We start from the raw sequence: 26,311 nt of genomic DNA, 5'->3' as shown, positions 1-26,311 counted from the left end.
CTCGGGATTTCACGTTTGTTTTTGTGACTGTGTACCAGTAGGCTTACAGTGTGTCCCATAGGCTACTTTATGTACTTGGGTACAAGATGCGCAGTATACAATTCAGGGCATAAAAGTTTAACAAATAAGTATATCAAATGATATTCTGTTTTATATGAATACTGTAAACACAATGGTTTTATCATTATCGGTGCATATATCCTGCAGAGCAACTATATGCAGAAACTTAGAGACCATTTATACTGTTGTTGTGGGACTGCTGTGCACCTTTCTCTGGCAGACTGGACTATGTCCTACTGAACAATAATCATTACTTTCTTCTGATTATTTATTTGCCGGGTACCTATTAATTATTATGAGGATTATACAGGGTACAGTGTGTATGACCAAGGTCCTTTTGAAACAAGACCCGCATCATATTCATCACGTGATGCATAGTCATTACCCAAGTTTGTCTCTATAAGTAGTACAGTAGCAACACTTTAACCATAGGCCTACACAACAATATACTTCTCCCCGTTATAACATTTAAAAAACAAAGTTTTGTAAATCTTACTCGTTTAATTTCACATGCCCTCAATTACTTTTGGAGTGAAACAAATGATGCCTTTATATTTGCACAATAAATCTTTAGTAAAATATATAATGTGACCCACACAGAATGTGGTCACATTGTGGTTTTATTGTATTTTGATTTATAATGTAATCCTGTTTAAAAGCAGTGCCTTTTCATGCTGTGGCCAATAGGTAGCACTAGTAGTGTGTTGATTGGCCGGGAAGCGTCTCTTTTCTGTGGAGAGTAAGAACCTCCTCATTCTTACGAGGGCTGCCATGGTAAAGCAACATGCTGCTCTTCGTTTTCTGCTCGCTGGTCCCTTCACTTGGGACCTGTAACAATAACACTTCATTATTTGTAAAATTGATTGTAAATGTGACATTTCACAACAATGAAAAATGACAAAAAGTGTCCAATATATCTGGATTTGTATGCCATTAGAGAATATATGAAGCGTTTCAAACGTAATCTTATTTAAAAAAAACTGATGACAGCCGAGGTGCTGCAAGGTATTCTGGGAAAGTAATCTCTCTCTCTCTTTGTCTCTCTCTCTCTCTCTCTCTCTCTCTCTCTCTCTCTCTCTCTCTCTCTCTCTCTCTCTCTCGCTCTCTTGGGGGAGTGATAAAGTCGAAACTCCATGACAATTGTGTTATTAGGTCGCAAGTCTCTCGTAAAACACCTGACCTCTCACAACAGACAATCAGCCTTTTATAAGGTAAGAGCAAACCACACTTCCTCTTTTGGCATCCGTCATGATACTTGGCAAATGTGAGTGAATTGTTAACATTTTACTACAATTCACAGACTACCAGCACTAAAGGCTGTGCAAAGTGTTTTATTTTTTTTGGTTGTAAATGATCATTGCAAAAATAATGACTGGATCAAGAAAAATGGGGAACAATTAAAACTTCAGGAAGTAAACGAAGACTTTCTCTCAGATCAATTTGCATGTTGTTTTTTAATATTTGACTTAGTATGAAATGAAATGTTTGAAATGACAAGATTAGTTTTTACAGACAGCAACTTTTTTTACAGTATGTACGCTTGTCTGTTTTTTTTTTTTATTAGCCCACAAGTAGGTTTGGCCTAAGTGAAAGTAACTTCTGTATGGAGAGGGAAATTCCACTTGCAAACACTTCACTTTTCCTTGTTGCTGTCCCTGTGGCCAGATGCAGGTGTGGGTTGTGATCTGCTGGGCTCTGCTGGCTCTGGTTGGTGCTGAAGAGTGTCCAGATGGAGCCAGATGTAAAGATGGTCAAACCTGCTGCAACGACCCAGTCAACGGCTATGAATGCTGCCCGTTTGATCAGGTAGACACGGTTCAAGTACCTTCACGTTCTTCTCATAAATTAACCTCATCATACAAAAAACTCATCACAATTAATCTTTATGTAACTGACTTGCTTCTGTAGTAATCCTACTGCTTATTTAAAGTTTTTGGAGAACAGATTTAGTTCATATTTTATTGTCATGGCACCAGATGTTGGACATTTAAAATCCGAATGATCCCCTAAAGATAAGATTTTCAGAAGAAAATGTGCATAATAATGAAAATATTACATCATTTTGCATCAATTTATACGCAATTTGTATTAGTTTTAGACTTATATAGGACCTCTTTAAACCCCTGGATGTAAATTAAAATGTTAATAGTTATTTAAACAGTATGTGGATGCACACTATGCTTTTGTAAAAAATGTACCATATATATACTTAAGGACCCAAAAGTAAAAGTACTGCCTATTTCAGAATAATACTTATAATGTTTGATTATAGTTCTGCATTTTCTTTTCTTTTTTTTAAAGATATTTTTGGGGGGCTTTTTGCCTTTAATCGGATAGGACAGTGGAGAGTGACAGGAAAGTGGTAGACAGAGTCGGGGTGGGATCCGGAAAGGACCACGGATCGGGAATCGAACCCGGGTCGCCGGCGTACGGTGCAGGTGCCCCAGCCAGTTGCGCCACGGCTGGGGCCAGTTCTGCATTTTCTCACCATATAAAGCTTTACCATTTAAACAAGGGATTAATAAAGCACACCCAAACTTATAACAACACATAAGCAATTATTGGTTCATTATATTTTGTAGTTTCTATGCCTCGAATGGTAATTGAGTACAATTATGTATTAGCAGGATATTAAAATATCCATGTGTGGCCATAATTATACCTTCTCTAAGTACATTTCTTGGGTATACGTGTCCTTATTTACCCCCACAATAGCATACATGTGCAGTTCAGAGAAAATGCCAAATAATACCAAGAAATTCAGCTAAAATAATATTTTCTTATTTAATAATAAGTCAGAAAAGAGCATACATTTAAGGAATTGCACCCTGTCAAGCTAAAAACTTTAAACCCATTTTAATCAGCTAAAGTTATTGCTCCCGGTTGTAAGGCTGCACAATTGACTTAAGAAGATAACCTTCTGTAAAGATATTGTACTTCAGCAGAATGTATGGCCCTTTGTCCCTCACATACTGAATTAAAATATTTGATAACCATAGTCTTGTAAGCCAAGTAAGACTAATGAAAGCTACAGTGGTACTATTCATCCTTAGTAGTGTGTCACTGCTTTATTGGCCAGATAAATACTCATCCCTCATTTAGCTAACGTGATAGCAGGTCTGAAACTTTGGTAGTCAAAATGTTTCAACTACTACTGTCCTCGTAGGCTGAGTGCTGTGGAGATCACATGCATTGCTGTCCATGGGGGACACTCTGTCATGCAGACACTTCCAGCTGTTTGAACTCTACTGGCTCCATCCCTTGGGTGGAAAGAGCTTCTGCTGATCAGCCCGGAAGCTCCAAAGTAAGAATGACACTTATGTGGCATTGTGATGAAATACTGAGTGGCTGTTTAACATATTAAAGGTGAGTGCCCCCTTTCCCACCCTGTTCTTGCAGTCCTTCAGGATGATCAAGGCGTACATGGGGGAAGAGGAAGACAACATCTGTCCTGATCAGTCCCGCTGCCCAGCTGAGTTTTCCTGCCAAAAGGCCCTGACAAAGTTTGGCTGCTGCCCCCTAGCTCAGGTAATCTAACCTTGATAAAAGAAATTTGTATTTCCAAAGAAAATGCTATAAGGTCATCTAAGTGACAAAGTAGTGAATCAAAAAATATGTTAATGCCATTAATATGTAATGTAAACTGTTTTGTCTATAATCTTAGTTACTTCCCTTTTTCCAAGAGTATCTTACAAAACTTTTGCACTAAAGTTAAGAGGAAGCTCTGATCAGGCAGCAGTTTCCTCCGATGTGTTGTTAGGTTTCACTTGATCACAGTAAAGCAACAGTGAATGCTAATATAGCGCTTTGAGATATCTAACTATTTCACCTATTTGCAGTATTACCATAAATATTCTGTATACTACTTATCCTATATTTGAAAAGGTTTTTGTGAATTGTAGATTTCTATTAAGTGAATAATATTGTGATTTGACAGGGAATCCCCTGCTCTGATGGGAAACACTGCTGTCCTGAGGGCCACCAGTGCAGCGCTGACTGTCGTTCCTGCATCAAGAAAGGTCATAAAAAGGGAATTCTTAAATTCACATATTCATCATATTATTAGACATGTCTGAATGTCTGCGTGAACTACAATTACACCTGTCCCTGTCCTATTCTGTTTAACCTAGTTGCTCTATACATACTTAGTTACTTACTTTTAAATGAACAGAACATTTTTTAATTATCCCATTATTTTGTTGCAGACGTTGTGACTACAGTGTTGTGCAATGACGGCGTGTCAGAGTGTCCAGATGAAACCACCTGCTGTGTAACCCCAGAAGGAAAGTGGGCGTGCTGCCCGTTGCCAAAGGTACAAACCAACTGAACTTTTTATTATATTCATGCAAAAGGTGACAGCAAATGGATTTGCATGTCAGGTTATAGTGGCTCTATTATGTCTTATCATGTGTGGTTTTAAGTTGATACTTCATTTGTCTTTTTTGTGTAATTAGGCCGTGTGCTGCGAGGATAAGACGCACTGCTGTCCTGAAGGCACCACATGTGATGTCGAGCACAGCAAATGTATTTCATCTACCAAAAAAGAGATGCCTATGTGGGCAAAACTCCCTGCCAGAATCAGAGCAGACTGGGAGAACCTGAAAGGTCAGATTAGTTTTTTGTCTTGCTGTTAAACTTACTTCGTCATTCTGATAAAACGTTTTTTTAAGGCTGCACAATTAACTTTACAATAACCCCCTGTAAAGATATAATACTTCAGCCAAATGTTTTGGCTCTTTGTCCCTCCCATAGTTAAATGAAAGTATTTGATAACCGTCGTAACCAAGCTACAGTGGTACTATTCATGTTTATGGCTTGTTACTATTAGTAAGTTTATTTGTGTGTATGTTTTCACTTTCAGCAGGAGAACAAGTTACTGCAAAGTCAGTTGTTACAGGTGGATCAAAAGAAGACCCTGAACTCACCACCGTATATACAGTTTCTCCTACAGAGACGGAAGTATCGCCTGTCACTCAGACAGCTGCAGGTAAGATGTTTATCATGCATCAAAGTATGAATAACATGCACAGACATAAAAATAACGCTACACATTATCGTAGAAATGTATAATAGTCCCATTTAATTATACTTTCTTTTGCAGTTAGACTTTTCAGTTTCAATCCACATCTCACTAATGAAATTCACATCAAGCTGCTAAAATATTGACTTCCTGAGAAAGACAAATGTCTGTCTCTCTGTCCTTTGAATTAGCTTCCCCTTTCCCCCCTCCCTTTGTTTTAGCATCATGTAATGTAAATTGCCTTGTTGTATGCAGTTTGTCCCTCTGACAAATGTTCAGAATGTAGAATTTGATTGGCTGTTCCCCTTCTTCTTTCCCTTTAAGAATCTGGTTTAATGTTTGATCCCGGTCAGATCCTTGTACGACATTGGTTGTGCAGGTTATCTGGCCTCCAGCTGGAATTGATTGTTAAATGCTCTGCTCTTTGTTAAATAACACAACTTGAATTTTAAGCTTGTACATTTGTTCTTTTCTTACCAGAAAGTGATTAAGTGTGAAATTTCCACAACACACATGATTAGAGCAGACACATCGATCACAAAATTGTTTCTGATAGTTAAAGAGTTCACTAACAGACATTTCTTACAGCATAATAATGGCTACATTCCCTTTAATGTAGGTGTGTCTGTGAGTCCCATGACTTGGGACTGATTTTTGTTGTAGCAGTTCCTCTTATAACAGGAAACATTTTTGCTGTGAGACGGTTTATCAAAACGAAACAAAAGTACAGCACCATTTAACCTGCATGTAGTAGCTTTACCCTTACTAATGACTGTTTGAAATTGGTAATAGTATGAGTAATCTATCATACAGTATTTGGGTAAAGGGCACAACACAAACCCGTAAAATGTATAAATGAACAATTTTTTCATATTTGGGTTGCTGTATTTATTCTCAGTATAACGGCATACTATTTTATTCTTCAGGCAATGATGTTATCTGTGATACTACATCATCATGTCCAGATAACACCACATGCTGTAAAAACCAAGAGGGCCAATGGTCTTGCTGTCCTCTACCAGAGGTATATTTTTCAAGTCCTGAGTGTAATGTACTAAAGACTATGACATGCATTAATGACTCTTCCTCTTTCTGATCATGTCAGGCTGTTTGTTGTGATGATTTCATTCACTGCTGCCCAAAAGGTAAGAAATGTAACCTGGCTGCTCAGACCTGTGACGACGACACATGCTCCACACGCTGGTTCGAGAAGATACCCTCAATCCCCAGAAAGGGCGCACAGGTGGAGACTGTTCAATGTGACTCCGTCTACAGCTGTCCTGATGAGACCACCTGCTGCAAGACCCAAACAGGAGACTGGGCATGCTGCGATCTACCTAAAGTAAACACACAGAGCAGGCAAACACAGAAGTTATGAGGAATATGTGGGCTTTATGTCTTCAGTTATGAAACAAACATACTTATTTAACCCCCAACCAAGATATTTTTTCCTGAACCTAACCAACGTAGTATTTTTTCAGTTTCATTTATTTTCAATGAACCACAACCATGTTGCTAGTGCTCTCCTAAGGTCCTATCTTGGTAAAAAAAATGTGTTAAAGTGTGAGGACACGTAGGTAAGGACATTAAATCTGTGTCCATATTCTCATCTTATTCTCAGCTAGAATAGACATATTTCTCAAATTATTGAACTAACACTCCAAGTCGCTTTTTAGCATTGAATTTACCTACACTTGAACATTTGTTTACTTAGACTTACAATTCTTTCTCCTCATGGAAATTCTTATATCCAACAATGTCACTTTGTTCAAAAGGCGGTCTGTTGTGATGACCACGAGCACTGCTGCCCTACTGACACCACCTGTAACCTGGAGACTCTGACATGTGATGGCAAGCTGGGCTCTACGCCCATGAAGCAGAAATTACCTGCGTTTGCAACAGAGGCACCCACTACAGTGTCCACTACGGCTATAACTGAAAGTGAGGCAACTATCACAGAGGAGGAGCCTGACGAAGAGATAGTGACTACCGCACAGCAGGAGAAACATGACGAGGAAAAGGACATTCAGTGTGACGCCCATACCAGCTGCCCCCCGTCCACCACATGCTGCTTCATGGCCGTGTATCGAAAGTGGGGCTGCTGCCCTCTGCCAGAGGTGGGCACTGACCTCCAGTAACACCCATCCTGACAACAACAAGGAATTAACCACCTTATAGCATAAACAGACCATCATAAATATGATTACAACTATGAGTCCTACAATGTGTGCTTGCAGAAGGAAATATTGTTATTGACAAATACATTCATATACATATCTTATCTTCTCATAACTACAAAGAGAGTAATAGTGTTAACTAGGTAGGTTAAAGATGAAGGCTTACATTGATTATTTTCTCAATAGATTTAAATAAATTTTCAGTCTATGAAATACGACAAATCATTTCTAAATAATAAGTGACCCAAACTCTGGCTGTAACCTTACAATGTATTATTTTGTGTTGAGATCGCAAATGAATTCAAAATAGAATGGTTATGTGAAGAAATCACTACCACTCTCATTTCTCCAAATAGGCTGTGTGCTGTTCTGATGGGAACCACTGCTGTCCCAAAAACTACAAGTGTAACGAGGACAAGACCACATGCTTCAAAGGGGAAGTGGAGATCCCTTGGTACACCAAGCTTCCAGCCATCAACAGCATCATGGCACATCCCAGCTCTGTGGAGTGCGAGGGGCAGGCTCAATGTCCTGAACACACCACCTGCTGCCAACTGGAGACGGGCGAGTGGGGCTGCTGCCCGCTACAAAATGTGAGCACTGGGTGTAGAGATAACTGTATAAGAAACACTATCAAATTCAAATAACCTTTATTTGCATGTTGTATCAGAACACCTATATTGACAAGAGCAGTAGAGAAAATTAACACTGACAAATGATTAGAAATAGCGTAATATTCACTCATCAACATTTCAATATATCAATGAAGAATATGGCCAGCTGTATAATTTCTTAAGGGGTAATAACTCGTTTAACACAGATCTTGTAGATCTTATCTTAGTATTTATTAACAGTACATATATTTCACAGCCAAATCGGCACATTTACTTTTCTCCTCACATATGGCAGTATTTGAGGATCAGATGGATAAACATACATCGAAATACTACTTTTTTTACTTTTTTAAATTGTTTTTTAACAAACAGGCATACAGTTTGAAAACACATGGGGTCATTTTGGGTAGAATGAAATGCTTACCATCATGTAGTGAGAAAGAAAATATACGTACAAGCATATATACAATTCACATATTTATATATTTGCACATATATTTATCCACTTAGATACCTCTTTGTGCATACGTGTATACATATTTAAACACACAAGGCGATCAAAGGCATGGTTTGCATCATACTATCAGAGTCTTTGGTTCCTTTGTCTCTCTGATTGATCTTTTTGAATGATCAAAAGTGATCTGTCCTGGATCTATAATGTTCCATTCATAGATTAAGGTCAGTATTACATACCTCTTCTCATTATGTCTCAACCTCTCTTTTATGACAAAGGGAACCCAACCTGGCCTACCAGTGATTATCTATGTCTGGGTTTGCTTATGTAAAGCAAGGGAAGTAACTTTCTCGAACCATGTGCATTCTGTGTCTGCAGGCTGTGTGCTGCCCAGATAAGGAGCACTGCTGCCCGCAGGGTTACACCTGCAACATTGGCTCTAAGTCCTGTCAAAAGGTCATCATGCTTCAGCTGGAGACAGTCCCTCTAACACCAGTGTATCAGCTCGAGCATCAACCCCTGCTTCTTCCCTCTAAGAAAACAGACATCCAGTGTGATGAAGTTACCAGCTGTCCAGATGGAGAGACCTGCTGCAGGACGTCTGCAACTGAATGGGGCTGCTGTCCATCTCCTAATGTATGATACACTGTCATAATTTTTTATTGATCAAATCAGTTTTTTTTACTTGAACTGAAGAGATGGAGACATAGAATGAGAAATATTATTGCATAAAAGTAATAAACAAAACACTCTATTTATAGGACTGGTCAGTAAGGTGTGACAATAATCTCACTGAAACAAATATCTACATGTATATCCAACATGTAAATTCACTCTTAGTAGCTATAAGAATAATACCAATGCCTAGATCGATTGTAAACATATATACGTTTGGCAATATTTGCTTTCTTACAGAGAGTTAGAACACTCTCATGTTCGAAGATATATAATATTTAATAGGCTTCATGTATAACTTCCTCTAATGCAATTGATGACATTAGCCAACCCTATGAGGTCAAAATGAGCTCCAGCTACAAAGTGAAAATGCTGCTTATGTATTCAAAGAAAATTGTAAAAATGTTATGAGAGTTTGTACATCTGAGATTTTTGTTTAGTAGCACTTTAGAGGCTGTTATTTACTTGTAACAGAGTATGTTTCTACTAAATGTAACTAACATAATGCACATGATTGTTTCTTTCCCCACCGGTTGACCTTCCTCCCTCTGTCATCTTCACAGGCGGTGTGCTGCAGTGACATGAAGCACTGCTGTCCCAGCGGCTACACCTGCACTGACACTGGAGACTGCACCCAGAACACCAGGGTCCACTGGCAGTACTGGCACGTGTTCCTCGCCAACAAAAAGAGAGCTCTAATTAAGTGAAAACATTCGTCCTGCACTGCCATTTGTTTCTGCTTGCCATTCGCTTAAGGAAAATAATGTAAAGGGATTTCATGATAATTGTTTTGTTCTTTGAATAAAGTAGTTAAAGGGTGAAGGTGACACTTTGAAATTCAATTGGACTTGGGGTTATGATGTTCTGCAACAACTACTACATGCAAGAAAATCAGGGCATTAGCTTTTTAATAACTCATTTGAAGCTCAAATGGGTCCTTGTTATTCCAAGCTACTTGAAACTCCACCTTGTCCATTTAAACACTCAGGTTATACGATTTTATTCTCTGTAAGTCACCTGTCTCTGAATGTTTTTATTTTGTTGATCTTTCCTTCAAAACTATTGAAAAGTTACATGCACTGTTCTGCTCAATCTGCATACAATCATAAAACTAATAAACAAAATGTGATGTTACAACATTGAAAAGGTATCAAACCATTCCTGTAGGTGTGTGAAATATGTTTTTCTGTCAAAGAAAACATGGTGAAAGAAAAAAGACAAATGATTAAATGCCAGTTATTTCATTATCCAGGCATCTGTGATTGTGAGTTTATTATTTGGGATTATTGGGCCATCCTTTATGAGCAGTATAAAGCCCTTCAGGCTCTGATCAAATCATTTTTACATTTATAGCAATTAAATGACTATAAAAACGTATCCACCCCACACTGACTTTGTTGATAATCACAGGAGAAATTAAACTGTTACAATAAGGATTGAAGTGAAAAATGAAAAAGTACTATTTGAATGAAATGATTAGACAATGTGATGACAAATTAAATAAGAACATTTGTGTGTGTGTGTGTGTGTGTGTGTGTGTGTGTGTGTGTGTGTGTGTGTGTGTGTGTGTGTGTGTGTGTGTGTGTGTGTGTGTGTGTGTGTGTGTGTAGTACACACACATTATAAAATTGCTATCCAAAGTGTATTTCAAATGTAATTGTGCTATTGCTACATAATTAAGTTGAGGATTGTAAGGATCCAAATAAGTAAGAAAGTACAATTTAAATTGGAGTTGGATGACTTTTAAATAACATAGATGCTTTTATTGTGAAGCCGAAATTCTAGACTTCCGGTCTTTCCTAGTTGACGTATCTCCGTTTTGACGTATGAATCATCCTTCCCAAGATGGCGATACACCTGTTTCTTCCGTGGTGATCCTTGTTGTTGTCTGCGCAACGTAAGAAAACAAAGCATCAGGAACCGACTGTTAAAAAACCAAAGACGCTGACAAACAATTGCATTGAAGTCCTTTAGCTAAAATGTCAACAGAGGAGCTGTCAGCCTCGGACAGTGAGGCTGTGTTAGCCGGAGCAGGGGAGCGCTGGGCACCGGTCGGCGCAGTGGCCAGCCCCGAGGATGAGAAGTGGAGCGCTGGTCAGCCAAAGCACATAGGCTCGTCCCCGGCCACCGAGGGGGAAATGGCCGGTAGGCTGGAGAAGCTGGAAGAAGAGCAGGACTTGCTTAACTCCTCTCTCCTCGCCCTTACCTCACACTTTGCCCAGGTTCAGTTCCGATTGAAGCAGATCGTTCACGCCCAGAGCGACGAGAAGGAGAAGATGCTGGTGGAGCTGGAGGAGTTCGCCTTCAGGGGCTGCCCGCATGTGGTGGGCTGCAGGGCGCAGGATGCCCAACAGCTGGAAAACTCGGTGAGGTTAATGCTCTTGATTCCACGCAACATAATATAAACACCATGATGATGTTACACGCTCTTTATACACACTCTGTGTGTATGTCAGAAAAGGATGTCAAAAACATGTATGTGAAAATAATATACTAGATCCATCCATGCTACAGGTGTCTGAGTCTCTGACAGGAACTGGAATAGTTAAAATAATCCATTTGTTAACTGAGAAACAATAGTAACAACAATTGCATAACAAAAACAGCTAATTGATTAATTGCTGCTGTTTCTTTTGAGACAAAAGCGCATTATTGTCCCTCTTTTCTTTGTCTTATGTTACATTGTGTGCATTGTATCAAAGACTTTGAGTTAGACAAAAGAGCAAGTTTGCAAATGCCCCCCAAGGTATAGGTATAGACAGACACATGCCCATTGAGTCAGTGGAGTCAAAACTGGTCTCATTAAGTGTGGTGATTCACCTCAGTGGTTGTGAGGTTTGTGTGTAAAACTGATTAAAGTGGGCTTGTTGCGTCACAATCGAGGCTGCAACTCCCACCTCTGCTGTGTTCCCATTGATCCCTTATCTTGGTTGGAAAATGTCATTTTTGTGTTGACTCACAGCACGGCAGGCTAAATGAAAATGCCTCAAGCAGATCATTATCTGTTTAATAAAGGTTTCTGTGTACACAGCCATCTTAATGCAACCTGCTTTTGTCCTGCCATTGTTTACTACTCCATGCCTCTTTACACTCAGTCTTAAACTGAAGTCTCATGTAACAATCGTTTGAAAAAAAAATGTCATCCTAATCCACACCCTAAAGGTTTTTTTTATTTCTCCCCTGTTGAATGCTTTACCTGCAGGGGGATCTGGTGAGTATAACACCGGATGTCTTTGTTTTGTGTGTTTTTGTGTAAATGTTGTGACGCAAGTACAGAAATTAGCAGCTGTGTATATAATAAACTGCTAATAATATTAATACTTTTTTGTAATGCGCCTTTTATAAAAGAAAATGGACCATAAAGGGCTTACAATAAGGACAACATACCCACACAACAAACATAAAACTAAAGATAGAAAAAATGGTTTGAAGTACATTTAAATAGCAAATATCTGATCAATTGTGAAGTACATTTAATTGAATTCTTGGAAGAGCTGTAACTTCCTCAAAACCTTAAATATTGATATTGTTATCAGTGGTAGAAATCGTACATTGTTCGGGATCTAGTACTTCACTATGAATTGAAGTACTACATCACTGGTCACTCGGCTCTCTTTGTCTATAAAACCAAAAATGTTGTATTTTTCACCTCTCAGAATGAGAGGGAGAAAAGGGAGCGCCTGGAGGCTCAGAGGGAAAAACAGAAGGATCTCATTTTCCAACTGAAGACACAGCTAGATGATCTGGAGCGTTTTGCCTATCAGGAGGGCAGCTACGACTCGCTGCCGCAGTCTGTCGTCATGGAGAGACAGAAGGTGGGATTGTGGAAATGTACCAATGCAAAACTCAACACTAAAACTTGGTTCAATCCTGTCATGTGTTGGGGTCTACCTGTCTTTGATCAGGTGCTTCAGGGTTTTGGGTTTTTCTGACCTGTTTTATTTGACAAGCCTGTCCAAATAAATGTGGGCCATTCAAAACCTGCTTTTAAATAACATTTCGAACATGCTGATGGTTTTTCAAGCGTTTTGTTATAGACCAGTTTATTACTTTGACCTGATATTGATGAAAAGTCTGTAGGTTAAAGTTATTGCAGTTAATTTTCTGGAGACCAAATAACACACTATTAATAAACCACTACAAGATAATCTTCCAACTTTGGGTACTGGAGTCATAGCCTGTATTAGCCTCACTTAATCTGTCTTTTCAGGTTATCATTGACGAGTTGATCAAAAAGCTGGATGTGAATCTGAATGAGGACATCGGGAACTTGTCCCCCGAGGAGCTGAGACAGAGAGTGGATTCTGCCATTGCTCAGATAGTGAACCCAGCCAGGGTCAAAGAGCAGCTGGTGGATCAGCTCAAAACCCAGATCAGAGACCTGGAGATGTTCATCAACTTCATCCAGGGTACACAGTCTCATTCACAGTATTAACAGTCTTTCAAGTGGAAAATAATTTCTTGTTTCATTGTGGTGCCTGTTAATTTGTCCTAATTAGTCACTTTTTCTATTATTGGTTGAATGACCTTGCTTTTCCTCACAAAAGACGAGGTGGGGAATCCTCTCTTACCAGATGGTGCACACAGCCAGCAGCCACAAGCAGCAGGAACCAATACCAAAACTCCAGGAGTGAGGAAGAAAGGTTAGTCAGTTCCAAGTCCATCCAGGTGTAACTTAAAAACAATTTATTGGTGATCTTATTTATTGTGTTATCGGTGTATTAATAAAGCATTTTGCCTCTCCCTGCAGTGGATCCAGAGCAGGCCCAGAAGATGCGAGAGACCGGCCTGCATTTGATCCAGAAGGCCCTCGCCGTTCTGCAGATCTTCGCGGCGAGCCAGTTTGGCTGCGCGCCCAGCCACGTCCCTCAGAACATTTGGCCTCAGGAGTCGGCGCTGCAGGGCTATGGGCCCCTGCTGCAGCGTCTGGAGGTAGCTGTCGACAAAGTGCGGGTGCTGGGCTCGTGTAGACAGCCCTCCCTTGAACATGTCGTTAACTATACCAGCAACTCGGCGCTGGGACCTCGAGATGAGCTGACGTCGTCGGTGAGGAAGGAGCTGGCGATTGCTCTAAAAGACTTGTTGGCTCACGGTCTCTTCTCCCCCTCCCAGACGATGAGCCTGGTGCTGGCTCCCATCTCCTGCCTGCTGCCTTACTCAACAGCCGCACAGAACATGCACCCCTGGGAACTCTTTGTTAAATACTACCACTCCAAAAATGGGAAGGCTTTTGTGGAGACGCCAGCCCGACAGCTTTCACAATCCTTCAGCCTGCCTGTGGGGGGCGGCCCGGTGACTATCACCCCTAAACAATCTCTTCTGTGGGCCGTCCACACTGTGCTGAAGGAGCACGGACGCTACAAAAGGGGACCAGACACAGAGTTCAAAGCGCTGGTGTGCATGGCTCTGAACGAGCAGCGCCTGGTGTCGTGGCTCAACTTGCTGTGCAAGTCTGGCACTCTTGTACACCCGCACTACCAGTCCTGGAGCTACATGGCCCAGACTGGCTTTGAAGGTGCCCTGCGCATCCTGGGCCGCATCAGCCACCTCAAATTCAACCTCCCAGTGGACCTGGCTGTGCGGCAGCTGAAGAATATTAAGGATGCTTTCTGAGGAGACATCCATAAATAATAGTCTGAGATATCAAGTATTTTATCAACCAAACTACACTGCTCTTACTTCAGGACTAAATGCATATAACCTTTTTAAAGGTTATTTTAGTAGCTACCCATCTTAAGTAAGTGCAAGTATGTGGTGTCTTCAGTACATGCATGGATGATTCTGTTGTGTGAGCTTAAGCCAACCATAATCAGCATATCCCACCATGTTAAAAATGCCAACATGTAAAGATGGCAATGCTACTTGTACTGTAAACATGCCTTAGAACGGAGATTGAGAATTCCTCGTGTGTAGAGAAAAGCCTTTCTGACCTTTGTGACCTGTGCTCATCTTGCCGTCATCATTCTCCCGTGTACATGATACTGTCCTCACTTATGCATCAACTACAGAGGTTGGATACATACATACATACGTACATACGTATGTACATACATACGTACATACATATGTACATATATACGTACATATATATATGTATCTAAATGAATCAATACTCCAATGTGTAATGATGAAGAAAAATAATGAGCAAAAACCCAATACTGTGGCTTTTACACAGTAACATGAGATTTTTTAGATGTAAAGTGGTCCCTGTGTTCCCAGTGAACTCAACTCAACTTTATGAATATAGCACCTTTTTAACAAAAAACCAATAGTGCTTCAAAGCGCAAGGTTATATCACCAGACATAAACAATCAAGAGATACTTTTTTCTTTTTTAAAGAACAAGAAAAACTAAATGCCCCAAAAAGTCAACTCCAAAATCAAAACCAGAAATTTAAACAAACGATTAATCCTTAAAGATATGGTTATTTAATTATTTCAAATCCAAGTTTAAAAAAAAAAAAAAAAGGTATAAGATTTCTTTATAAAACTTCAGAGGGAGCTTAACATTCCAATATCTATAAGCAGTGAGTTCCACACGTTAGTGGCATACAAACAGAACGTTTTTTATAGAACACATGAGTAACATTTTAAAGTAAAGCATTGGACAATGTTAGTAATCTGGCTAGCTTAAATGAATGAAAATCTGATCCAGGACAAGGCTCCATAAACAAGTGACTGAAATTACACATAATAAGTAAATTAAAAGTACAGTGACTTCTGTTATGGCATTTCTTATTTGGGTGGTAAATCATGTGTAGCAGATGGTTGATCCTAAAGCACTCAGGTCAACTTCAAAAAATGTCTCCATCCAACTTGAAGTTAATGTGTTGTGTAACATTGTCTTCGAACATGCAGCTATCAATGACTACATTTTAAACCTCCAAAGCTGTTGTCACTTATTGCACTTGTGTTGCAGGTGAGTTAGACCCTGTATGAACTGCTGCTTTTCTCTTATTCCAGGTTTAGTTGTGTTTTAAATTGAATGACAGTGATATTGAATGATGCGATGGCTTATGTCACATACATAACATAATTGAAGGAAATTAATTGTTTAATCTTGTTTCCTGTTTTGAAGAGACATTTCTTCTTTCTTCCCGAGACAGCTGAGTTGCACAAATCATATCCTTGAATACTGAATGTACAAACCATAGATGTTACTGAACTGATGTTTAGTTAAATTCTTATGTATTTTTCCCTGCTGTGTATGGGATTGAAACTGAAGTGATCATGGGCCAACATGTATGTGTCAAACATCTGAGAGTATGCGAGTTGATAAAATATAACTTTATTTGTCTTTCCCAGGAAACAAACCTGTGCACTTTGTAACTTGAGTTCCCCTGGAGACACATTTTTAGCATTTATTTTATGTTACTTTTATGAAACTTTGTGTTCAGTTTGAGCTATGTGGACTAAATGTAATGCTATATTTAACTTTCTATTTTCCTTATTTTTTGTTGTGTTTTGTTAAGGTGTGATGTTGTGATTAATGTGAAGAGACATTTATTTATTGCATAGCATGTTTTAACTCACATTTGAAGTAGACGACATATCAGAACATGTCGTAGACGCATTGAATCATTTAAATTGTGCTATTTATGTTGTTTTTATTTAATTGCTTTAGTAAAAAAATATATATAAGGAAGTATGGAAGTTGTTTATTTTGTGTGATTTATCATGTTTATATGCATACCTACAGCTGTATACAAATTAAACTTAGTAAATGAAACATTGTGCTTCTTTTGAGTCATTATCTTTGTATTTTGATAGAAATCGAGAAAAAAAGCATATCTTTGGAAAAGAGAAGGCATTCAGGAAAATATATGTAATTTAAGTAAAAGTAATTCAAACATAAGTAAAGTACTTGAGTGAATGTACTAAGTTACATTCAACCACTGCTTTTAAAGCATTTAAAATAGTTGATCCTTCCTCCTTGATCTATATGTGTTCCTGTTGTAAACACATACACTGATTTTTTAAAATATTTTAATTGTATGTATAAAATGCTAAAATGACATTTGAGCACAATAAGCTATGTGTCGTGCATTTACTTTCAGAGACAAATACCAAACACAAACTCTCGGAAGTGACGTAGGTCGATCCGAGCCGTCAAAGGTCAAAAAAACCTTTTCCGCTTCCTTTCCTGTTAGCGGTGGCCGTACAACAGCATCAGTGAGTGAAATTTCCCTTGAAACAATCTGCAATCATCGCTCAAATCTGGGCAAATTAATCGTTTTTATCGTACAACACTTAAGACAATTATACATTTAACCAAGGTGATTCCGTTATTTCCGTGTTTTTGTTATGGACTAATGGAGAAAAATACTCTTTAGTGCAACGCTTCGTCTCCGTTAGCACCCATTTCAACATGGCAGTTTTTACCTGAACCGCCTGTTCAAGGAGCACATTCTTATAGCGATTAGACTGTAATATATTAGGCTGTATCGATATAACTCCTGTTGCGGCTATCATACCACTACAGTCTGTAAGACTTCACTGTTTACACTTCTGGAAATAATGTTAACGGTTGTTAAACACAGCCAGATGCTAACACTAACCTAGCCAGCTAATCAGGCAGCAACAGCCAGTCGGAAACTGGAAATCTCTCTAACTTTCAACATTTTAGTTGTTAATCAAGCATATCTCCCCAATTATTTAATAAACTGTTGTAATTCAGGGGTTTGACAATGACTTCTTTTTGTTACAGGAATGGGCAAGTTTATGAAGCCTGGGAAGGTGGTGATGGTCCTAGCTGGACGCTACGCCGGGCGCAAAGCTGTCATCGTCAAGGTAAAACCTGGCTCTGCTGGATGGTGTCTGCAGCTTTTGAAATGCAAAAACAGCTTTCTCTTAATATAATGTGCACGTTCCACGAAGGCCTGTTAATAGTTCATTCACGGAACTGGTTCTCATGTTCATCTCTAATAGTTTCAACCTCTTTTTCAGCATGCTTTCTTATCCTTTATAAATCAACAATAGTCTTATGACACCTTCTGATTCATTGAACTACTGTGTTACTGTTAATAATTGGGCTCTATAGTGTTGTTTTTACAGTTTTCTGTACATTGTTGTTGCATGTTTGTTTACATTGCAGCTTCTTGTTTTTAACTATTGATGTATGTACAGGCAGCACAACACTGTTCACCAGCAACTTAGGTTGTGCCCGTTTTTAGGCAAGACCATTATTTCAAATTCACGTATGTCCATACAAATGGTGTTTTTTCTTGCAACCAAATCTTCATTTTTGGCTCCTTTTTTAAAGTCCTGGTAGACTAAAAGTGAGGCCTGTTTTTTGTATTGATCGATCAATGAACAAAGTATTAATGAGTTGTTGGTGGCTGGCTTTGCATGGAGGATCTGCATGTCACTGACTGGTAACAAGCGGTGTATCAGAACTGTTACATTTGAGTAACGTATGTTGTACGTTTTAAGTTCATATTTTATAATTATTATCTGTCTTGACACCAGTCCCTTTTTTTTAACTGTCCCTGCAGAACATTGATGATGGCACAACAGACCGTCCTTACAGCCACGCTCTGGTCGCAGGCATCGACCGCTATCCCCGTAAGGTGACAACAACCATGGGCAAGAAGAAGATCGCCAAGAGGTCCAAGATCAAGGCCTTCGTCAAGGTGTTCAACTACAACCACCTCATGCCCACCAGGTCAGAGACTTTGCTGATTTTTTGTGATTGGAAATTCTATTGGATCATTTATTGACACTCATGAGCATAGGTTAGGTTTTTATTCTCCAGTGTGGCAGTGAGGGTGACAATGCAATGGGTCTTGCAGAATTGATAGGTGCACTTCAATTAGTTATTACGTAAATTAAGCCTGTGTAAAAGAAAAGCAGTTGTGCTTAAAAATGAACTCAATGGTACGAACTACAACTACCAAGCTTAATTTCGTTAAACATAGTTTGCCTCTTCGATACTTTAGACCCTAGTTCATACATTTCTGTCTTAGTCAAACCTTGCGCTATTTAAACATGAATACCTTGTCATTTAGTGTTCTTCTGATTCACTGTTTTGGATATTCCCCAGAGGCAGGCTCAGTTAGCTGTATTATATTAACAGATATTGGTATGTTATGAAGGTAAGATTGAAATTAACAAACTCGTGTATTCAAAGTCATTTTTAATTGTGTTTTTGGAAGAAAAGAAAATCTAGTCTTGATTTGTGTAGCTATTTCAGAGCTCAATCGAATGTTTAGATGTGCCTAAATTCAGACTGTATAGAAAGCTGCATAAATTCCAAGTGTCTTTAGTTACTAGAGTTGTGCTGAAATACTCATACAGATTTGATGAGCTGCTTTGTGTCATTGCATGCCTTGTCATACCACACTCAATGAGAATCTGAGCAGTGACAAAGTTATGAATAAACAATCCTGGATAAGTGGAAGATCTGAAAAAAACGATAATCATTGTTCTGTTTCCTTCAGATACTCCGTGGATATTCCTCTGGACAAAACTGTTGTTAACAAGGATGTCTTCAGGGATCCTGCCCTCAAGCGCAAAGCCAGGCGGGAGGCCAAGGTCAAGTTTGAGGAGAGGTGAGTTTGTGTAAATCGCTTGGATCCCAAAGTGCAGTATGCATCAAATCCACATGTTCAGTTATATTTATATTCAGAGAAATCCCTTCACTCAAAAAAACATGTCTTTTGTGACTTAATAATTTAAGTGCAATAAATATTGATGCTATTCGTTAGTAATTTAACCAAAAGGCAAACCAGTCACTGCCCTGTGGTTCCTCAGGAACAGATGTACTAGTCGTTGGAGTTGTTGCCTTAACTTGAAGTGGTGTGGTTTGCAGATGTATCAAAAGTGTCTCCCGTCAGCTCTGTGAAAATGTGCTAATGTTTTTTTCTCTTCTGTTTTAGGTACAAGACGGGCAAGAACAAGTGGTTCTTCCAGAAGCTCAGATTCTAACTTCACTTGCTTTCACAAATAAATGTTTAAAAATGGATTTTGTCTCTGTATTTCTGTAACATACATGTTCGAAGAAGTTTTGTTTTTACTGCACTACATTCAACAACACAAGTTCCTTTTTGGATTCATATTAATGCTTTATGGAAAGGAATAACTAATTGTACATTAGTGTATTTGATTTGCACCACATTGACCAGTTTCAACATTAAAGGGATGAATCCATAATGCTTCAAAGGCATTACAACAAGTCTGGATAATGAGTACTTTTACATTTTGAAGCTTACATCTGTACTTTTTATTTTAGCAAGAACATGTTATAGGATTATGCACTGTAGTAAGAAGACTTAAATGCTTCCACCACTAGCTTTGAACGTAACTACGGTCTCAATGTGAAGTAAAGTGTGTTATTTCCCTCTATAAATCATGACTGTTCTTCACATAACTACATTGATTTGGGGTCGGTTGGTCAAATGAGTTGGAGATGATTGACTAAAAGCAGAAATGTCTTTAGAAAAGGCTACATTTTGAATTAAGTATTTATTATATACTGGAAAATAACACCAAAATCCAATAAGAACCTATTTTATAATTCTGTTTTGATGTGAGGCAGTTGATCACATTACATTGCAGCTATTGAGACAATGTTTCAGTAGAAAAATATTTTCAATAAAATATGAGGATTGAAAATATGGTCTATTCGCCGGGTTTATATTACAGCTGCACTGATCTTGAATAGCTTTGTCATATGACGTGGAAACTGTTGAAAAAAATGAGACTTTTCAAAAAGAATATCTGGACTTTCAATACAATTCTTGTATAAAATAGAGAAAAACACTCAAATTAAAAGAGGTCCCCCTACTGGTCCAGTGTCGTGGTTGTAATACAACGCTGCAGTAATACTCCAGTAGCACATTACGGAGGCAGCGCCCCTAATGGAAGGACAAGACTCCTCTCCGCTGGGAAAATGAAACCGAAAGAGTGACTTCTTCACAGAACACACATCGTCGACAGCAGGTAAGCTCTTATATTACAGCGTTTAATAACTTGATTTACTCACATTTACTTCAACAAATCGGCACACAACGTTTTCATATGTTTAAGTCGCGCTGAAAGTGACGTATTCGAAGTTATTCTCACCTATGTGTTTCAGAAATGTTAAAACTGCGGTTTGTTTATCTTAAAAGTAGGGCCTTCAGTGTCTTTGTTTATGGTTTCACTTGTTGTTGTTTTTTTTTTTAACTTTTTGACACGCAGTGTTTGTTACACATTTGATAATATGTTCGTTTCATACACTGACTCTCTCTGACAGCACCGAAAAACGAGATTTGATTATTTTGTCAGATCACTTTCGCTATGTCTTCCGATGAGGTAAGACGGCCTGTTCTTGTTGTTTCCTCTCATCAAAATGCGGTTAAAAATAAATAATACACAGAATACTTAATGTATATGTATTTTTCCTGGTTAATACCCTTTCTCTATGGTTTGTCGTTTTATCACACGCTTGTTTTCTGAGTTTAAAGAAGTAATCAGATCTTTTACCAAAGTGACAGAAGAAATACTATATAGCAGAACAAGTAAAAGTTCTGCATTCGATGTAAAATAAAAAGGTACAAAAGTATAAGCAACAAAGTAGACATTAAGTAGAATTGTCCACTTCATTAGAGATAATATTGAATCGTGATTAGTGATTTATACAGCTGGGTAGATTGTGAATTTAACTAAGGGATTGGTAAAAAAAAAAAAGTATCATACATTTACGTCATCATTAATTAATTAATTATATTTAGTTTTATTCATTTACATTTTTGAATATTTAACTGTATACATTACAATACATTTCTATAATATATATATACATGTGTATTTTGTATTGTAATCTGTGCTTACCACCACTTTACCCACAGCCATCCGAGGAAACCTTGCAGAGCATCAACGCTTTAATCAACATCTACAAGGTGCACTTATTCAAAAATAGATTTTTCTTTACCCTGTTGTTGTTAAATGCATAAAATTATGCAAAGACCACCCCGAAGATGATATACTTATCATAATGAATGTAACAACAAACCCAAATGAGTGTACGGGCAGAATGTTCATCTAGCTAAGCAGGCAGGTCAGACAGGTTGTTACTGTGTGCCACACATACCATAATTATTTTCATGATTAAACTTCTTCAACTCTGTGAGACACAACTTATATTGAATATTATTTATGTTCCTTTAATTTCCAAAGAAATAAAATCTCTAAGATTGAAGTAAAAATAATTATTTCCTTGTGACTACCGCTGCACATTGTCTTTCCAAATTGGCATAATTAAGCCTTCAGAAAGTGCTTGAAAAAACCTGAGATTAGAAGAACAGGATACGTTAATGCCTTAAATGAATCCAGAAAATAAAATTCCCTCTAAATGAAGCGGAACTTAAAGAGGAAAATACAGAGGGTTTGTGTAGCGCTGAAAATGTGTTTGTCCAAAGACTCTAAATTTGTATAAGAGGTTGCACATGACTCCACCTACATTAGTTAAACACATATGTTGCTTGTACATGGAATAAAAAAAACAGAAACCTAAGACATTAGTGAAAGCAGCTTGTGTGTCCACAGAAAAAACATGACCAGCTGATCCTGGAGCAGGAGGAGCTGGCCACCTGCAGGAATCAACAGCAGGACATGAATGAGCAGTTTAAGCAGCGCTCTATAAAGCTGACCCAAAAAATGAAAGAGGACCAACGCTCATACAAAACGCAGATTGAAAATGAAAAGGTATCCATGCTTTGATGCTTGAGCTTCAGTGTGCAGGATCATGTCCATGAACTTTTGGGTTGAAGTTGCTCACCTTAAATCTCAGCTAAAGCTTTGTGTGGAATATTTTCGTACAACAAGCCAATGATTGCTCAAAATGACTCTAAGACAAGTGTGATGAGGAGACTTGAAACTTGCAGTGGACAACAATTAACTCAACAGGAACAGTCACAAATGATCATTTTAATTATGTTAATGTGGTCTAAATCTGATCAGGTAAGAAAACTGGGGGATCTGAAAACTTTTTCCAAAATCTAACTTGTGCTTCACTGCACTCTGGTGGTTGAACTTTTAATAGAGCTAAACTTTTGGCCCTGACCCAGATGTTTTCCCATCAGCTGTTAAAGGTAAAACATGTGATACTCATCAGAAGTGATCAACAGCTTTCAACCAACTGCGAAGAAAAAAAAAGAACTTGAACTGGTGACCTTCCAGTTCCCAGGCCAAGCCCCTGCGGACTTTGCCACCACCGCCACAAAGCCGTGCAGACATGTAAAGAATCAGCATGATTTGATCACCTTCAGAGATGCTCTTCTTTTTATTTCTGGAACTTGAATCCATTGTTAATAGATATGTTTGTCTTTGAGCTTTATTTAGAAGTTTTAAGTCCTATTTGAATGTGGTTAAGAATTTAAAAAAAGAAAAGCAGTATCATTTCAGTGAATATAGATGAATACTAAAGACAATATAGCAAAATAATAAACAATAATAAAATCAACGCTTTCAAAAAGCCTATGCTTGCCCAATAGTCATTTTTAAATGGTCTACCACTGATCAGATGTAGTATTTTTGCTTTCCTCAGTTTTGTGTTGTAGCTGAAGTCTTTCTTTTTTGCAGGATAAGCTAAAGCGGGTGAGGCAGGAGGAGAAAGAACTAATGGAACAGATCCAGAAAGTGGAGGAAGCCGTTAAGGAGGAAGAAGCACAAACCCACTATCTGAAACAGCAGAATGACGTACGTTCATTAGGTCAACACGCCGCCTGCAGTCAGTCCATCACACGTCCTGTAATCCTGCACCTTTTGATTTCAGGTGTTCTCTGCTGTACCTGAGAGGAATGTTGTCTTCACTGGCTTGACAGGAAAGGACACTGACGGACAAGCTTTTGATATGGAGCCGCATTTAGTTTACCCGATGGACGGCGGAACGGCACTGATTACATTTGAGGAGGAAGTAGGTGAGTTTGTCAGCTCGCTGCTGCCGTTGATTCACACACATATTTGTGATGTACACAGGTTCATAGATTATTCCTAAAACCCAAATAATATTGGCAAGTCTGAATTACTACATTTGGAACATTTGGTGTGAGCTTATTTGAAATATACTCACAAACAAACAAATCCGTATATTCAAACCTTTATCCCAGTAAATTATCTGAAAGGGAAAAACAGTCATGTTTCATAATGCTCAACTGGTAGTGCTGATAAAACTCTACATTTATCTGTCATCAGTGGCCAATAATATCCTGAAAATGAAGAAGCATCAGGTGAAGCTGGGGCAAGACATCAGCATCACTGTGGAGGCCCGGCAAGTTTATCTGATGCTGCCCACACTGGTGGAGGTACAAGAAAGGGCCTCTAAAAAATGTTTGAGTCTGATCAGTATTCATATTAATTTCCTGTGAATGATATGTGACCACCTCTCCGTCCTATAGATAGACTCTAAAGTGAGTTCCCAGCACATATTAATCTCCAACCTGCCCAAGATGGACACTGATCCAATGCTGAACAAGCTGGAGATCCACTTCTCCAAGAGTAAACACGGAGGTGGAGAAGTGGAGAAGTGTGAAATGCTGCCCGACTCTGGGACTGTGGCCCTCAGCTTTGTGAGGAATGACAGTGAGCAAGCTTCTGTTCTTTATAATATAATACTGATCTTATGGTGGGACATAGTTTCAGCTGAATGTTACTTACAGGAAATTCATTTTAGAGGTAAATGTTTTTCATGTTATACAAATACTGTATTTCTAAAATGTCAGATTAGTGTTAACCCTTTTGACATATAGTTTTTATATCTTATATTTTTAAAAGCATTTATTCCCCTAAATTGTTAGTGTTTCTCTAATTTCAAACCTTTGAGGCAAATTATTAGGTTCTTTGTACATTATTTGTGCAGTTTTAGGATACAAGATCACACAAGGCGTGTCATTTAAGAAATACTGAATATTGAATATGAGCTAATGAATTTGTTTTTACCCTCAGTTGCCAAATGTTTGATAGAAGAAGAGTACCATGAAGTGAAGCTGCAGGAGAAGATGCACAGAGTTAGGGTGACTCCCTTTCTCAACGGAAAGATTACAAACTTAAAGGTGAGCTTTTCTTAATGAAAATAAGCTTTCCACTCTTTCCACTCCGTTTGATGCCACTTTCTATCAAACTTGTTGAAATATTGGCACAATGTTTCCCCTTTCCCTTCCAGACAACGATGAAAGCTTGCCGGCGAACACTGCTGCTGACAGGAATCGCCCCCGTCATGGAGCAGGAGACTCTGCAGGATGTGCTGGAAATCCATTTTCAGAAAAGCTCCCATGGCGGGGGAGAGGTTGAAGCCTTCCTCTACAACCCGCTGGGTCAGCACACCTCTGCCGTGTTTCAGAAAGCCCCCAAAAATGAAGATAAGAAGACAGAATAAATGTAGGAGTCAATGAGTCATTATCGAGACAAGAACACCCTGAAGGATTATTACACGGCCACATCCTGAATAACCTACTATAGCTCAACTACTGCTATTCTCTCTCTAAAGTAATTGAAAGTAGTAATACGAAAGTCATACTACTGGATCTGAGTCTCCACTGTTATCACCACTGTTTTAGAAAAATATATAATGTCCGAGAATCTGTTAATTTCTCTTTTTTGTTTTTCACATCTTTTGAGAATGACAATATAATTAAGCACGAGGTTCTGAGGGTGTTTTTATGATGTTTCTAGAATAAACTCTTTGCGACTCCTAAATGACACAACTCTCTTATTTATTGAACTGTTTTTTTTTCTAGTAATATATATATAAAAAGTAGCATTGAACAATACAGTGTTATTGATTCCTCATTAGCTGATAACCCCATCAATCAAAGAGGAATCTGTGCCTTTAACAGTTTATCACATAAACATGTAAAACGTCTGGTGTGATATTTTCTAACTTTGTTTGTTTTGAGTCATGGAAAATCAAATCGAGACACATAATTAAATGACATGTTTGTATTTTCTCTACATTGCTATAAATAAAGCTCTTCAAAGGTTCAAAGGTTTTATTGGTCATGTGCACAGCAGATACAGCGTATATGTTGGCAATGAAAATCTTATATCCCATGCTCCTCCAACAACTCAACATACATGGTGCAAATAAGATAAATAAAATAGTGCAAAAATTAGACAAGAAAATATATACAATAACAACACTAAAGATGTAAAGATGTCAAAATATACATATGTAGAATACATTGGAAGTATTTAAATATACTGTACAGTAATTTAAATACTTTACACTGTTGTATGAGGAGGTATAGACAGATGCATATATTACATATAAACAGATATTTATGGCAGATATGTATAATATATAGATATATGTACACTAAACAGATGTGAGTAGA

At 38.4% G+C, this 26,311-nt stretch overlaps 4 protein-coding genes across 8 annotated transcripts; all 4 read left to right on the top strand.

Moving 5' to 3' along the window:
* Positions 1 to 1,098: 1,098 nt before the first annotated feature.
* On the top strand, positions 1,099 to 10,247 carry grna (granulin a). 2 transcript variants are annotated; one of them, XM_063904441.1, is made up of 14 exons: positions 1,099 to 1,271; positions 1,726 to 1,866; positions 3,227 to 3,364; positions 3,460 to 3,588; positions 3,998 to 4,079; positions 4,266 to 4,372; positions 4,515 to 4,665; positions 4,925 to 5,047; positions 6,007 to 6,104; positions 6,186 to 6,422; positions 6,856 to 7,197; positions 7,614 to 7,850; positions 8,704 to 8,961; positions 9,564 to 10,247. In XM_063904441.1, exons 1-14 carry the CDS (start codon positions 1,194 to 1,196, stop codon positions 9,705 to 9,707), a joined length of 2,265 nt encoding a protein of 754 aa, XP_063760511.1. In that variant the 5' UTR covers positions 1,099 to 1,193; the 3' UTR covers positions 9,708 to 10,247. The 2 variants fall into 2 exon arrangements, with proteins under 2 accessions (XP_063760511.1, XP_063760510.1); XM_063904440.1 differs by having other exon boundaries at positions 4,922 to 5,047.
* Positions 10,248 to 10,838: 591 nt separating this feature from the next.
* rundc1 (RUN domain containing 1) lies at positions 10,839 to 16,728 on the top strand. Its single transcript, XM_063904409.1, has 5 exons — positions 10,839 to 11,366; positions 12,657 to 12,815; positions 13,211 to 13,409; positions 13,548 to 13,643; positions 13,751 to 16,728. Exons 1-5 carry the CDS (start codon positions 10,980 to 10,982, stop codon positions 14,611 to 14,613), a joined length of 1,704 nt encoding a protein of 567 aa, XP_063760479.1. The 5' UTR covers positions 10,839 to 10,979; the 3' UTR covers positions 14,614 to 16,728.
* A 324-nt stretch (positions 16,729 to 17,052) lies between these two features.
* On the top strand, positions 17,053 to 19,962 carry rpl27 (ribosomal protein L27). Its single transcript, XM_063903332.1, has 5 exons — positions 17,053 to 17,171; positions 17,707 to 17,789; positions 18,494 to 18,663; positions 19,439 to 19,549; positions 19,877 to 19,962. The coding sequence occupies exons 2-5, from the start codon at positions 17,709 to 17,711 to the stop codon at positions 19,923 to 19,925; spliced, it is 411 nt and encodes a 136-aa protein (XP_063759402.1). The 5' UTR covers positions 17,053 to 17,171; positions 17,707 to 17,708; the 3' UTR covers positions 19,926 to 19,962.
* An 881-nt stretch (positions 19,963 to 20,843) lies between these two features.
* On the top strand, positions 20,844 to 25,962 carry ifi35 (interferon-induced protein 35). 4 transcript variants are annotated; one of them, XM_063903328.1, is made up of 10 exons: positions 20,844 to 20,939; positions 21,235 to 21,293; positions 21,830 to 21,880; positions 22,527 to 22,685; positions 23,562 to 23,678; positions 23,755 to 23,899; positions 24,174 to 24,283; positions 24,377 to 24,560; positions 24,924 to 25,030; positions 25,141 to 25,962. In XM_063903328.1, exons 2-10 carry the CDS (start codon positions 21,279 to 21,281, stop codon positions 25,351 to 25,353), a joined length of 1,101 nt encoding a protein of 366 aa, XP_063759398.1. In that variant the 5' UTR covers positions 20,844 to 20,939; positions 21,235 to 21,278; the 3' UTR covers positions 25,354 to 25,962. The 4 variants fall into 4 exon arrangements, with proteins under 4 accessions (XP_063759398.1, XP_063759400.1, XP_063759401.1 ...); XM_063903330.1 differs by having other exon boundaries at positions 20,845 to 20,939; positions 21,267 to 21,293; XM_063903331.1 differs by lacking the exon at positions 21,235 to 21,293 and having other exon boundaries at positions 20,852 to 20,939.
* Positions 25,963 to 26,311: the final 349 nt, after the last annotated feature.

Source organism: Eleginops maclovinus, chromosome 16, assembly GCF_036324505.1.
Source record: "Eleginops maclovinus isolate JMC-PN-2008 ecotype Puerto Natales chromosome 16, JC_Emac_rtc_rv5, whole genome shotgun sequence".
In the NCBI taxonomy this organism is placed as follows: Eukaryota; Metazoa; Chordata; class Actinopteri; order Perciformes; family Eleginopidae; genus Eleginops; species Eleginops maclovinus.
The sequence above is the reverse complement of the archived record's forward strand: the minus strand, read 5'-3'. Positions and strand labels throughout refer to the sequence as shown.